The 15,075-nt window shown below is 29.7% G+C and overlaps 1 protein-coding gene across 1 annotated transcript; it reads right to left on the reverse strand.

Annotated features, from left to right (window-relative positions):
- Nucleotides 1–1,879: 1,879 nt before the first annotated feature.
- LOC111414755 (uncharacterized) lies at nucleotides 1,880–2,736 on the reverse strand. Its single transcript, XM_023046195.2, has 3 exons — nucleotides 2,525–2,736; nucleotides 2,352–2,468; nucleotides 1,880–2,296 (listed from the first exon to the last, which is right to left on the reverse strand). Exons 1-3 carry the CDS (start codon nucleotides 2,723–2,725, stop codon nucleotides 1,967–1,969), a joined length of 648 nt encoding a protein of 215 aa, XP_022901963.2. The 5' UTR covers nucleotides 2,726–2,736; the 3' UTR covers nucleotides 1,880–1,966.
- Nucleotides 2,737–15,075: the final 12,339 nt, after the last annotated feature.

Genomic DNA, 15,075 nt, shown 5'->3' on the forward strand with positions numbered 1-15,075 from the left:
AACCTCAAAGCTTTCTTTTTAAAATGATTTATAATAATTGTTGGATTGGTTTGGAAAAATATTGAGAAAAGAAATGTTGAAACAAAACTTACATTTTCGTATAAACTAAAAGTGTCAAAAAAGATGTTAATTCAAAAATTCCTGAAAGCCGTATTTATTGAAATTAAGGAATGAGATTTATTTTAAATTAAAGCTCAAAGCTTTCTCTTTAAAATGATGTATAATAATTGTTGGGTTGGATTGGAAAAATATTGAGAAAAGAAATGTTAAAGCAAAACTTACATTAACGTATAACTTAAAAATGTCAAAAAAGATGCTAAATTAAAAATTTCTGGAAGCCGTATTTATTGAAATTAAGGAATGAGACTTGTTGTAAATTAAAGTTCAAAGCTTTCTTTTTAAAATGATGTATAAGAATTGTTGAATTGGTTTGGAAAAATATTGAGAAAAGAAATGTTGAAACAAAACTTACATTTTCGTATATCCTAAAAGTCTCAAAAAAGATGTTAATTTAAAAATTCCTGGTAGCCGTATTTATTGAAATTAAGGAATAAAACTTATTTTAAATTAAAGCTCAAAGCTTTTTCTTTAAAATGATGTATAATAATTGTTGGGTTGGATTGGAAAAATATTGAGAAAAAAATTGTTGAAACAAAATTTACATTTTCGTATAACCTAAATTAATAAATAAAGTGTCAAAAAGATGCTAATTTAAAAATTCCTGGAAGCCGTGTTTATTGAAATTAAGGATTGAAACTTATTTTAAATTAAAGCTCAAAGCTTTTTCCTTAAAATGATGTATGATAATTATTGCGTTGGATTGGAAAAATATTAAGAAAAAATATTTTGAAACAAAACTTACATTTTCGTATAACCTAAATGTGTCAAAAAAGATGCTGATTATATAATTTATGAAGCATATATCTGTAAAACCAAAGAAAAGCTTGTGCCACCACTTCTTGGAACAGCGGTCGATTGCATACACTTGTCGAAGTTGATCTGCATGATCTACCGAACGCAGTAGTTGAAGGACAATCCTTTCACCTAATCCATAAGTTTGAAATTTTTCTTCAGTATCAGGAGATTTTCCCTCATACACATAAAATTTCTGTATGTACCGTTTCTTATCTGCTAAGCACCAGAGCTTATAACCTCTTTTTATGGTCTTCTTGAGATTGAATTGTTTCATGCTTGACCTCTCTTTGAAGATTATCATGGATTCATCCACAGCCAACTGCCTAGTGCCATAATAATAACTGGAAAACTGACAGTTAAGTGTTTCCGTTTAAGTGTTGACATGCAGATATAATAAAATCTCCTGAAACCTGTTACGGATCATTGTTCGTATGACAAGTGGTACATCCAAGTCTTCAGCATAACTCCAGAAGAGTTTATAGCTTGGCAAACTGTGATAACTCATTAAGAAATTTATGCCAATATCTTCTTTCAAATTTAGCATTTTATTCGTTTGGGTGGCGTACAAATTACTTTGAAAGGTAATATCTTTCACCGAGTTACCCATCAGTGTTAGAAAATAATCTGTAGGATTAATAAAGTACCTTTTGATATCTTTTGGCATATTTATTGTAGTTGAGAAGCGATCTTTTCTGGAAACCAAGCTACCCTGAGTTCTATCATAATGATTTTGTTAGATTTAGCATCTTCCCTTTTAGGATTTGGATTTGTTGATTGTCTAATTTGCTGCAGAGCTGGTCGTAAATGTATATTTGAAATTTTTTCGATCGTTAAGTATCTCCAAATTGCTTCCAGAGTCAATCGATTATTTACTCTGACTCTAGCTATATATAAACCTTACCCAGTGTATAAAACCTTACCCCCTAACAGGTTAGTTTATATATTAATAAATAAAAAAACAAGCTATTTTAAAGAAAAATTTATATATTTTGCTCTACATTAAAATACTACATAGCGGATTACAAAATAAATATAACTAATTGATTAATTTTTAAATAAATAAATAAATTAAATATAGTTGACTTACAATTAAAATCAATATAGAGAAGTAAATAGCATCACCGGAATTTGTTTCACTTTTTGTTGGAAATGTAGGCAGAATGGTTTGAATTATTTGCGAAGTTGTTATCGGATAAAATTTAGATCCACAAGCGCATTTTAAGTGATCCGAGACATTTAGCATAACTTTCGTTAGATTTGGATTATATACAACAACCGGAACTTTTAAATGTTTGCTATTGGCGGCAAAACAAGGCTTTTGGAAATTTGGTAAACCAACGCTGGCTGGACACTGATTTGCAATGATGAATATTGGATAAACCTAAATATATAACCTTTATTTATATATAAACAAGATTAAGCTAACAGTTTCTTACTCGTTTAGTTCTTAAAGATTTTGGTAACAAATCTCTTGTCCACAGTATCATTTCTTTTGGTAGTGGATTCTCCATGTACTTTTGATACCTTTGCATCAATTGGTAGAATTTAACAACCTAAAACAAAAAATTAAATATTTTCCAATTAAGTATAAAAATTAATAAGTACTTACCTGAGGCGTTGGAGATGGAGTTAAAGTTGGTGTCACACCCATATGACTTAGAATGTTACACAAAATGTACGTGGAAAAAACGTTTAAGACTTTCATTGTTTCGCTGATAAAAACGCCGAATGTGTGAGTACCGATCGTAATAAGGAATTGCCGATAAGTAAACAGAAGTTGAAATGAACCCGGCGCATACAACTCGAGCATGCCACCGACTTGGGCATGCGCTTTTTACTCCAACATTTCAGTACCTTTAAGAGGATAACCTATTAGCGAAAACAACGAATACCATTTTATTCAGTCATCGTTTGAAATTTTTGTATGTTTGTTACATCAAAATTTCTATTTTTTTATATAGTTTTTAGTGATGCATTTAGTTTTTTCAAAAAATGTCGCGTAACGTTTCTAAAATCACGTTTTAAAAAATTTTTAAAAACGGAATGCATCACCAGGTAGTGAAATGTAAAGTAAATCATATTTAAAGAGTTCAATTTTTTTATTAAATGCAGCAAATTTAAATAAAATGGGTTTAAAACGTTTAGTCGGTTTTGATTGCTTTCGGAGTATAAATACGGCAACATCGCAAATATTGCTCCGTCCCAAACATTGCCCGAGACATAGTGGAGCTATACGAGCTATACCGAGCTCGGTAACCGAGACGTCGGCGTCGGCGTAGTGTCTCCCAAGAAAAACAAACCTGAAGCAATTAATATTTTCGGATAGATCAAAAAATTTTTATATCACTAATTTAAATTTAAACATTTAATTTACGTAGAATGCAAAACAATGTTTAAGTGTGGCAATAAATTTTTAATAATGAGAATATTTGCACAATTATCTGATCATATACTATTAGATTAATTATTAAAATAAATACAAAATAAATATGAAAAGAATATCACCAAAGGTATATTTTAAAATAAATAATACAACATAAATAATAAAAAAATAAATTAACTCATAAAAAACAAAAAATTTTGTTAATAAACAATTTATGCATTTTTTCAAAAATTTTCTGATATAAGGACACTAAAATTTGACATCGTAAAGAGAAAAGCAATCTCTATCAAATGAGCGTAAGAAAAGGGTACAATGCTATTTAAAAAAATTCAAGTGTTATTCGTTGCTCATTTGTTTTCTGAAATATAAACAATTGAATGTTGTCCTATTATGGCAAATAAAATATTAAACAACTTTTGTATAAAATGGTTTTTTATAAAGTCAACATTTACCGAGATATATACTATATTCCATAAATAATGGGCACCCTGTATAAAAATATATGTGGTTCTGTAAGTGGTGGCATAATTTCAACCACATATACTGCTAGAGCAAAAATTATGACAACTAGTGTAAACATTTTTAATCTTTAAATACAGGGTTATTTATTAGCTCACCATTAAACTTTGACATATGATAGCTAATCCAATTATCAAAGAACATATGTCCTATTTCAATTATTTACGAAATTATAACACTTTAAAGTTTTCTGCAGCGAATTTATTAATAGTCAGTAAAATCAAACATTCAACAAAAACAAACTTGTCATTGTAATATGTCAGTTTGCTGTAAGGTTTAATTATTACATACAAGAAGAAACTCAAAATCTACGCTTATAGCACTGAAGAGTATGCTGATATAATTTTCATGTATGGTTTTTGCAATTGAAATGCTCGACAATCAGTACCAGAATATCAAGAAAGATTTCCACAGCGTTATTTGCCATATTATTCAGTTTTTAGCGATTCTTTCAGAAGACTTCGAGAAACAGGTAATCCTATTCGACAGCATGTATTTAATGTAGAGGACGAAGAAGCTGTAATTAATGCTGTTATTGATAATCCTTATATCACCACTCGAAGAATAGCACACAACATACATGTAAGTCAAATATTGCACCGCCAAGTCCTTCATCCGTATCGTAAACAGAACGTTGAAGCTCTACAGCCAGGAGATAATCAGCAACGGTTAGCATTTTGTGAATGGTTATTGCAGTAACATGCCCAAAATAATCACTTCATTTCAAATGTTCTCTGGACAGATGAATCATGTTTTACACGAGATGGTATAAATAATTACTATAATGAACATATCTGGGCATTACAAAATCCGCATGCGATTAGACCAAGAAAATTTCAACGTTTCAGCATCAACGTTTGGGGTGGAATATTTAACAATTTACTAAGTTTGCATGTACTCGATGGACGTTTGAACGCTGTAAATTACAGATTTTTTTGAACAATACATTTTTTGATTTACTTAAAGATATACCTCTTAATGTAATTCAAAATATGTGGTACCAGCACAATGGTGCCCACCTCATCGCGGAAGAGTAGTTGTCGAGTGGTTAAAACAATATTTTCCAAATAAGTGGATTGGTAATAATGTTCCATTTGCTTGGCCACTTAGATCCCCCAACCTTAATCCATTGGATTTCTACTTATGGGGTCATATGAAACAAATTGTGTATCAAGTGGAAATTAACACACGAGAACAGTTATTAAACAGAATACAAATGGTTGCTACTGAAACAAGAAATCAACCAGACATTTGAATTCGGCTGAAGAACTCTTTAATTCATCATTGTGAAGCATGTATTCGTCCTTCAGAAGGAGGCTATTCTGAACAATATGTAACAATTGGAACAATTGTAATATTTATGTGTTTTAAAAAAATGTAGCAGTTAATTATAATATAAAAATTAAAACTTTAAAGTGTTATAATTTCGTAAATAATTAAAAGGACATATGTTCATTAACATTTTTTTTTTGTAATTGGATTAGCTATCATACGACAAAGTTTGATGGTGAGCTGATAAATCACCCTGTATAAATCAATAAATGGCTAAGGTATAGATTACCTTCAATAATTTCAATGATTTGTCATATACAGGTAAAATTTGGTATGCTGTGTAATTTTATAATGAGAAATCTGATAAGATCGGCATCGACCAACATTCCTTTTTGAAGAAAATATATAATTTTAACTAACAATCGATAATAATGAAATATTAGTAATAACAGCTATGTTCCAAAAAACGGCCCCGACTCGTATTCAAATGCATTCAACTAAAGAATAAAATCAACGTCGCTGATTGTCGGGGAATTACCCGACAATCGGACAGTCCTAGTCGCCATCGGCCTGGCGCGCCAGCCAGATCGAGTACACATGGAGCGGTGTTGCCGCATTAGTCGTGTTCACGAGCGAATCTCGTTTCGAATTTTTCGCCAGCTAGGTAGGCCTCTTAAAGTGTCTGTTTTCTTCCTAAGAAGGAGAAGCTGTCTAGCCCACTTCAATTTAATAGTCTCCTATTGGTAGAAATATCAGGCGATTTTCCAAGAAATATTATCCACGTCGCGCGTCGTCGCCTTCAATTTCGTTCAATGATCTTTAGTGATTAATAATAATTTTATTTTTCTAAATATAGATATTGTGATTGCAAAATTTCCTGTTCGATACTCTCAGAATCTAATAATATGTATTTTTTTTTTAATTTTATGATTTTAAATGTTTATTGATTTAAACCGTTGTTTCTTTAACACCTGGCATGCTAATTAGATGACCGTGAACTGTTCGCCAACGGAACCTAATTCATAGCGATAACCAATTTGAGTGGATTGAGTCTGGAGGCTCGGCTCGTAATCTTTAATCTTAACACGTATATCCTGACCTTACATAATATGCTCATATCACAAGGCCAAGTGTCTTTGTACATAACTAAAATTAGAACTTGTACATTTTTTTAGTTGCTATATACATATATCTAATATTTTTACCCTACGAGCTGTCTCCTTAAAACGTTTATGGTACAAAGTATCGTCCATTGTACAAAACTTACCCTCCTAAATTTAAGGGTGGAGCTCCTAATTGTGTGGAAAATTGACGCTTGCGCACCTATCAGAGGCTATTTTCTATAGCATCGCCATGAAAATAAGACTCCAAGCATGTCCAGTCTAACCAAACGTAAACCTTTCTAACTAAAACAACGAATTACACGTCATCTTAAAGAAGACAGTTTAAGGTTTAATTTGATGTTAGGATCGCTTCTTAATTTATAAAATTAAGACTTCCACGATTTTTTTAATTTTATCCTTCTTTTTTGCTATTGGGTTAAACGTCAAAATAACATCGATCTCTTTAAAAATGTATTAATGAAAAACCTTTCTAACTAAAATAACGAATTACACGTCATCTTAAAGAAGACAGTTTAAGGTTTAATTTGATGTTAGGATCGCTTCTTAATGTATAAAATTAAGTCTTCCACGATTTTTTTAATTTTATCCTTCTTTTTTGCTATTAGTTTAAACGTCAAAATAACATGGATCTCTTTAAAAATTTATTAATGACAAACCTTTTTAACTAAAACAACGAATTACACGTCATCTTAAAGAAGACAGTTCAAGGTTTAATTTGATGTTAGGATCGCTTCTTAATGTATAAAATTAAGTCTTCCACGATTTTTTTAATTTTATCCTTCTTTTTTGCTATTAGTTTAAACGTCAAAATAACATGGATCTCTTTAAAAATGTATTAATGAAAAACCTTTCTAACTAAAGCAACGAATTACACGTCGTCTTAAAGAGGACAATTTAGGCTTTAATTTGATGTTAGGATCAATTCTTAATTTTTAAAAATTAGGCCTCCACGATTTATTGAATTTCAACATTCTTATTTTGCTATTAGGTTAAACGTCAAAATAACATCGATCTCTTTAAAAATGTATTAATGAAAAACCTTTCTAACTAAAATAACGAATTACACAACATTTTAAAGAGGACAATTTAGGCTTTAATTTGATGTAAGAATTGCATTTTAATTTTTTAAAATAAGACCTCCTCGATTTTTTGAATTCAAACATTCTTATTTTGCTATTAGGTTAAACGTCAAAATAACATGGATCTCTTTAAAAATGTATTAGTGAAAAACCTTGCTAACCAATGCAACGAATTACACGTCATCTTAAAGAGGACAATTTAGGCTTTAATTTGATGTTAGGATCGCTTCTTAATTTTTAAAAATAAGACCTCCACGATTTATTGAATTTCAACATTCTTATTTTGCTATTAGGTTAAACGTCAAAATAACATGGATCTCTTTAAATATGTATTAATGAAAAACCTTTCTAACTAAAACAACGAATTACACGTCATCTTAAAAAGGACAATTTAGGCTTTAATTTGATATTAAGATCGCTTCTTAGTTTTTAAAAATAAGACCTCCACGATTTATTGAATTTCAACATTCTTATTTTGCTATTAGGTTAAACGTCAAAATAACATGGATCTCTTTAAAAATGTATTAATGAAAAACCTTTCTAACTAAAGCAACGAATTACACGTCATCTTAAAGAGGACAATTTAGGCTTTAATTTGATGTTAGGATCGCTTCTTAATTTTTAAAAATAAGACCTCCACGATTTATTGAATTTCAACATTCTTATTTTGCTATTAGGTTAAACTCAAAATAACATCGATCTCTTTAAAAATGTATTAATGAAAAACCTTTCTAACTAAAACAACGAATTACACGTCAGCTTAAAGAAGATAGTTTAAGGTTTAATTTGATGTTAGGATCGCTTCTTAATTTTTAAAAATAAGACCTCCACGATTTATTGAATTTCAACATTCTTATTTTGCTATTAGGTTAAACGTCAAAATAACATCGATCTCTTTAAAAATGTATTAATGAAAAACCTTTCTAACTAAAGCAACGAATTACACGTCGTCTTAAAGAAGACAGTTTAAGGTTTAATTTGATGTTAGGATCGCTTCTTAATTTATAAAATTAAGACTTCCACGATTTTTTTAATTTTATCCTTTTTTGCTATTAGTTTAAACGTCAAAATAACATGGATCTCTTTAAAAATGTATTAATGAAAAACCTTTCTAACTAAAACAACGAATTACACGTCATCTTAAAGAAGATAGTTTAAGGTTTAATTTGATGATAGGATCGCTTCTTAATTTTTAAAAATAAGACTTCCACGAATTATTGAATTTCAACATTCTTATTTTGCTATTAGGTTAAACGTCAAAATAACATGGATCTCTTTAAAAATGTATTAATGAAAACCTTTCTAACTAAAACAACGAATTACGCATCATCTTAAAGTGGATCGTTTAGGCTTTAATTTGATGTTACGATCGCTTTTTAATTTTTTAAAATAAGACCTCCACGATTTTTTAAATTTTAACATTCTTTTTTGCTATTAGGTTAAACGTCAAAATAACATGGATCTCTTTAAATATGTATTAATGAAAAACTTTTCTAACTAAAAGAACGAATTACACGTCATCTTAAAGGAGACAGTTTAAGGTTTAATTTGATGTTAGGATCGCTTCTTAATTTAGAAAATTAAGACTTCCACGATTTTTTGAATTTTATCCTTCTTTTTTCTATTAGTTTAAACGTCAAAATAACATGAATCTCTTTAAAAATGTATTAATGAAAAACCTTTCTAGCTAATACAACGAATTACACGTCGTCTTAAAGAGGACAATTTAGGCTTTAATTTGATGTTAGGATCGCTTCTTAGTTTTTAAAAATAAGACCTCCACGATTTATTGAATTTCAACATTCTTATTTTGCTATTAGGTTAAACGTCAAAATAACATGGATCTCTTTAAAAATGTATTAATGAAAAACCTTTCTAACTAAAGCAACGAATTACACGTCATCTTAAAGAGGACAATTTAGGCTTTAATTTGATGTTAGGATCGCTTCTTAATTTTTAAAAATAAGACCTCCACGATTTATTGAGTTTCAACATTCTTATTTTGCTATTAGGTTAAACGTCAAAATAACATGGATCTCTTTAAAAATGTATTAATGAAAAACCTTTCTAACTAAAGCAACGAATTACACGTCATCTTAAAGAGGACAATTTAGGCTTTAATTTGATGTTAGGATCGCTTCTTAATTTTTAAAAATAAGACCTCCACGATTTATTGAGTTTCAACATTCTTATTTTGCTATTAGGTTAAACGTCAAAATAACATCGATCTCTTTAAAAATGTATTAATTAAAAACCTTTCTAACTAAAACAACGAATTACACATCATCTTAAAGAGGGCAATTTAGGCTTTAATTTGATGTTAGGACCACTTCTTAATTTTTAAAATTAAGACTTCCACGATTTTTTGACTTTAACCTTCTTTTTTGCTATTAGTTTAAACGTCAAAATAACATGGATCTCTTTAAAAATGTATTAATGCAAAACCTTTCTAACTAAAGCAACGAATTACACGTCGTCTTAAAGAGGGCCATTTAGGCTTTAATTTGATGTTTGGATCGCTTCTTAATTTTTAAAAATAAGACCTCCACGATTTATTGAATTTCAACATTCTTATTTTGCTATTAGGTTAAACGTCAAAATAACATGGATCTCTTTAAAAATGTATTAATGCAAAACCTTTCTAACTAAAGCAACGAATTACACGTCGTCTTAAAGAGGACAATTTAGGCTTTAATTTGATGTTAGGATCGCTTCTTAATTTTTAAAATTAAGACTTCCACGATCTTTTGAATTTTATCCTTCTTTTTGCTATTAGTTTAAACGTCAAAATAACATGGATCTCTTTAAAAATGTATTAATGAAAAACTTTTCTAGCTAATACAACGAATTACACATAATCTTAAAGAGGGCAATTTAGGCTTTAATTTGATGTTAGGACCACTTCTTAATTTTTAAAATTAAGACTTCCACGATTTTTTGAATTTTACCCTTCTTTTTTGCCATTAGTTTAAACGTCAAAATAACATGGATCTCTTTAAAAATGTATTAATGAAAAACCTTTCTAACTAAAGCAACGAATTACACGTCGTCTTAAAGAGGACAATTTAGGCTTTAATTTGATGTTAGGACCACTTCTTAATTTTTAAAATTAAGACTTACACGATTTTTTTAATTTTATCCTTCTTTTTTGCTATTAGTTTAAACGTCAAAATAACATGGATCTCTTTAAAAATGTATTAATGAAAGAACCTTTTTAACTAAAACAACGAATTACACATCATCTTAAAGTGGACAATTTAGGCTTTAATTTGATGTAAGGATTGCATTTTAATTTTTAAAAATAAGACCTCCACGATTTATTGAATTTCAACATTCTTATTTTGCTATTAGGTTAAACGTCAAAATAACATGGATCTCTTTAAAAATGTATTAATGAAAAACCTTTCTAACTAAAATAACGAATTACACGTTATCTTAAAGAAGACAGTTTAAGGTTTAATTTGATGTAAGGATCGCTTCTTAATTTTTAAAATTAAGACTTCCACGATTTTTTGACTTTAACCTTCTTTTTTGCTATTAGTGTAAACGTCAAAATAACATGGATCTCTTTAAAAATGTATTAATGTAAAACCTTTCTAACTAAAACAACGAATTACACGTCCTCTTGAAGAAGACAGTTTAAGGGTTAATTTGATATTAGGATCGCTTCTTAATTTTTAAAAATAAGACCTCCGCGATTTATTGAATTTTAACATTCTTATTTTGCTATTAGGTTAAACGTCAAAATAACATGGATCTCTTTAAAAATGTATTAATAAAAAACCTTTCTAACACAAACAACGAATTATACATCATCTTAAAGTGGACAATTTAGGCTTTAATTTGATGTTAGGATCGCTTCTTAATTTTTAAAAATAAGACCTCCACGATTTTTTGAATTTTAACATTCTCATTTTGCTATTAGATTAAACGTCAAAATAACATGGATCTCTTTAAAAATGTATTAATGAAAAACATTTCTAACTAAAACAACGAATTACACGTCATCTTAAAGAAGATAGTTTAAGGTTTAATTTGATGTTAGGATCGCTTCTTAATTTTTAAAATTAAGACTTCCACGATTTTCTGAATTTTATTCTTCATTTTTGCTATTAGTTTAAACATCAAAATATCATGGATCTCGTTAAAGATGTATTAATGAAAAACCTGTCTAACGAAAACAACGAATTACACATCATCTTAAAGAGGACAATTTAGGCTTTAATTTGATGTTAGGGTCGCTTTTTAATTTTTAAAAATAAGACCTCCACGATTTATTGAATTTCAACATTCTTATTTTGCTATTAGGTTAAACGTCAAAATAACATCGATCTCTTTAAAAATGTATTAATGAAAAACCTTTCTAACTAAAGCAACGAATTACTCGTCGTCTTAAAGAGGACAATTTAGGCTTTAATTTGATGTTAGGATCGCTTCTTAGTTTTTAAAAATAAGACCTCCACGATTTATTGAATTTCAACATTCTTATTTTGCTATTAGGTTAAACGTCAAAATAACATCGATCTCTTTAAAAATGTATTAATGAAAAACCTTTCTAACTAAAGCAACGAATTACACGTCGTCTTAAAGAGGACAATTTAGGCTTTAATTTGATGTTAGGACCACTTCTTAATTTTTAACATTAAGACTTCCACGATTTTTTGAATTTTATCCCTCTTTTTTGCGATTAGTTTAACGTCAAAATAACATGGATCTCTTTAAAAATGTATTAATGAAAAACCTTTCTAACTAAAGCAACGAATTACACGTCGTCTTAAACAGGACAATTTAGGCTTTAATTTGATGTTGGGATCGCTTCTTAATTTTTAAAAATAAGACCTCCACGATTTTTTGAATTTTAACATTCTCACTTTGCTATTAGATTAAACGTCAAAATAACATGGATCTCTTTAATAATGTATTAATGAAAAACCATTCTAACTAAAACAACGAATTATACATCATGTTAAAGTGGACAATTTAGGCTTTAATTTGATGTTAGGATCGCTTCTTAATTTTTAAAAATAAGACCTCCACGATTTTTTGAATTTTAACATTCTCATTTTGCTATTAGATTAAACGTCAAAATAACATGGATCTCTTTAAAAATGTATTAATGAAAAACCTTTCTAATTAAAACAACGAATTACACGTCATCTTAAAGAAGACAGTTTAAGGTTTAATTTGATGTTAGGACCGCTTCTTAATTTTTAAAATTAAGACTTCCACGTTTTTTTGAATTTTATCCTTCTTTTTTGCTATTAGTTTAAACGTCAAAATAACATGGATCTGTTTAAAAATGTATTAATGGAAACCTTTCTAACTAAAGCAACGAATTACACGTTTTCTTAAAGAAGATAATTTAGGCTTTTATTTGCTGTTAGGGTTGTTACAATTTTTTTAAATTAGTACATATTTTTACTTTGAGGTTTAACATTGAAAAGCATCAATATGACGAAACCAAAATGACTGTTACACTTGGCCAACTATTGTAAAAGATAAGCATTTGATGATGTCAAATGAGGGAACCTTTGAACAGATAAACATGCGTTCAAGACGAAAGCAACGTAATTAAGTCGGATTTACACAACATTCAGAGTAACCACTTTGTGAATGCGCAACGTGTAAATGCCGCATTATTCGCCTACTGTGTCTGGACCGTCTGGACGCACCGTCTACTGTTGGCAAAAATAGACCATATCAAGACGTAATTTTGTGTGTCAGGATCACGTCGATATCTGCATATATTTAGTCTCTCGTTTACATTTTTATTCAGTGTAATTTTTTGTATAATTTTAATGATTTATTTAATTTCTTTCTTGTGATCACAAACTTAATAAGTTCTATTTGTTCCCTGATGAAACAATATTAGAGATAACGTTAAAGTAAGAAATGTATCGATGTAATTCTTAATGTTAAGAGGCCTACCTAGCTGGCGAAAAATTCGAAACGAGATTCCCTCGTGAACACGCTTAATGCGGCAACACCGCTCCATGTGTACTCGATCGGGCTGGCGTGCCAGGCCGATGGCGACTAGGACTGTCCGATTATCGGGTAATTTCTCGACAATCAGCGACGTTGATTTTATTCTTAGTTGAATGCATTTGAATACGAGTCGGGGCCGCTTTTTGGAACATAGCTGTTATTGCTAGTATTTCATTATTATCAATTGTTAGTTAAAATTATATATTTTCACGAAAAGGGATGTTGGTGGATGCCGATCTTATCAGATTCCTCATTATAAAATTACACAGTATACCAAATTTTATCTGTATATGACAAATCATTAAAATTATTACAGATAATCTATACCTTAGCCATTTATTGATTTATACAGGGTGATTTATCAGCTCACCATCAAACTTTGACGTATGATAGCTAATCCAATTACAAAAAAAAATGTTAATGAACATATGTCCTATTTTAATTAATTACGAAATTATAACACTTTAAAGTTTTCATTTTTATATCATAATTAACTGCTACATTATTTTTAAAACACATAAATATTACAAATATTGTTCAAAATAGACTCCTTCTGAAGAAGGAGTTAGCCGAATTAAAATGTCTGGTTGATTTCTTGTTCCAGTAGCAGCCATTTGTATTCTGTTTAATGACTGTTTTCGTGTGTTAATTTCCACTTGATACACAATTTGTATCATATGACCCAATAAGTAGAAATCCAATGGATTAAGGTCGGGGGATCTAGGTGGCCAAGCAAATGGACCATTACCAATCCACTTGTTTGGAAAATATTGATTTAACCACTCGACAACTATTCTTCCGCGATGAGGGGGGCATCATCGTGCTGGTACCACATATTTTGAATTACATACATTAAGAGGTATATCTTCAAGTAAATCGAAAAGTGTGTTGTTCAAAAAAATCTGTAGTTTACAGCGTTCAAACGTCCATCAAGTACATGCAAACCTAGTAAATTGTTGTTAAATAATACACCCCAAACGTTGATGCTGAAACGTATGTTCATTATGGTAATTATTTATACCATCTCGTGTAAAACATGATTCATCTGTCCAGCGATCATTTGAAATGAAGTCATTATTTTGGGCATGTTACTACAATAACCATTCACAAAATGCTAACCGTTGCTGATTATCTCCTGGCTGTAGAGCTTGAACGTTCTGTTTACGATACGGATGAAGGACTTGTCGATTCAATACGCGCCATGCGAAATGTTGACTTACATGTATGTTGTATGCTATTCTTCGAGTGCTGATGGAAGGATTATCAATGACAGCATTAATTACAGCTTCTTCGTCCGCTACATTAACTACATGCGGTCGAATAGGATTACCTGTTTCTCAAAGTCTTCTGAAAGAATCGCTAAAAACTAAATAATATGGCAAATGACGCTGTGGAAATCTTTCTTGATATTCTGATACTGATTGTCGACCGTTTCAATTGCAAAAAAAATACACGAAAATTACATCAGCATACTCTTCAGTGCTATAAGCATACATTTTGAGTTTCTTCTTGTATGTAATAATTAAACCTTACAGCAAACTGATATATTACAATGACAACTTTGTTTTTGTTGAATGTTTGATTTTACTGACTATTAATAAATTCGCTGCAGAAAACTTTAAAGTGTTATAATTTCGTAAATAATTGAAATAGGATATATGTTCATTAACATTTTTTTTTTGGTAATTGGATTAGCTATCATATGTCAAAGTTTGATGGTGAGCTAATAAATCAACATGTATTTAAAGATTAAAAATGTTTAGACTAGCTGTCATAATTTTTGCTCCTAGCAGTATAT

Source organism: Onthophagus taurus, chromosome 1, assembly GCF_036711975.1.
Source record: "Onthophagus taurus isolate NC chromosome 1, IU_Otau_3.0, whole genome shotgun sequence".
In the NCBI taxonomy this organism is placed as follows: Eukaryota; Metazoa; Arthropoda; class Insecta; order Coleoptera; family Scarabaeidae; genus Onthophagus; species Onthophagus taurus.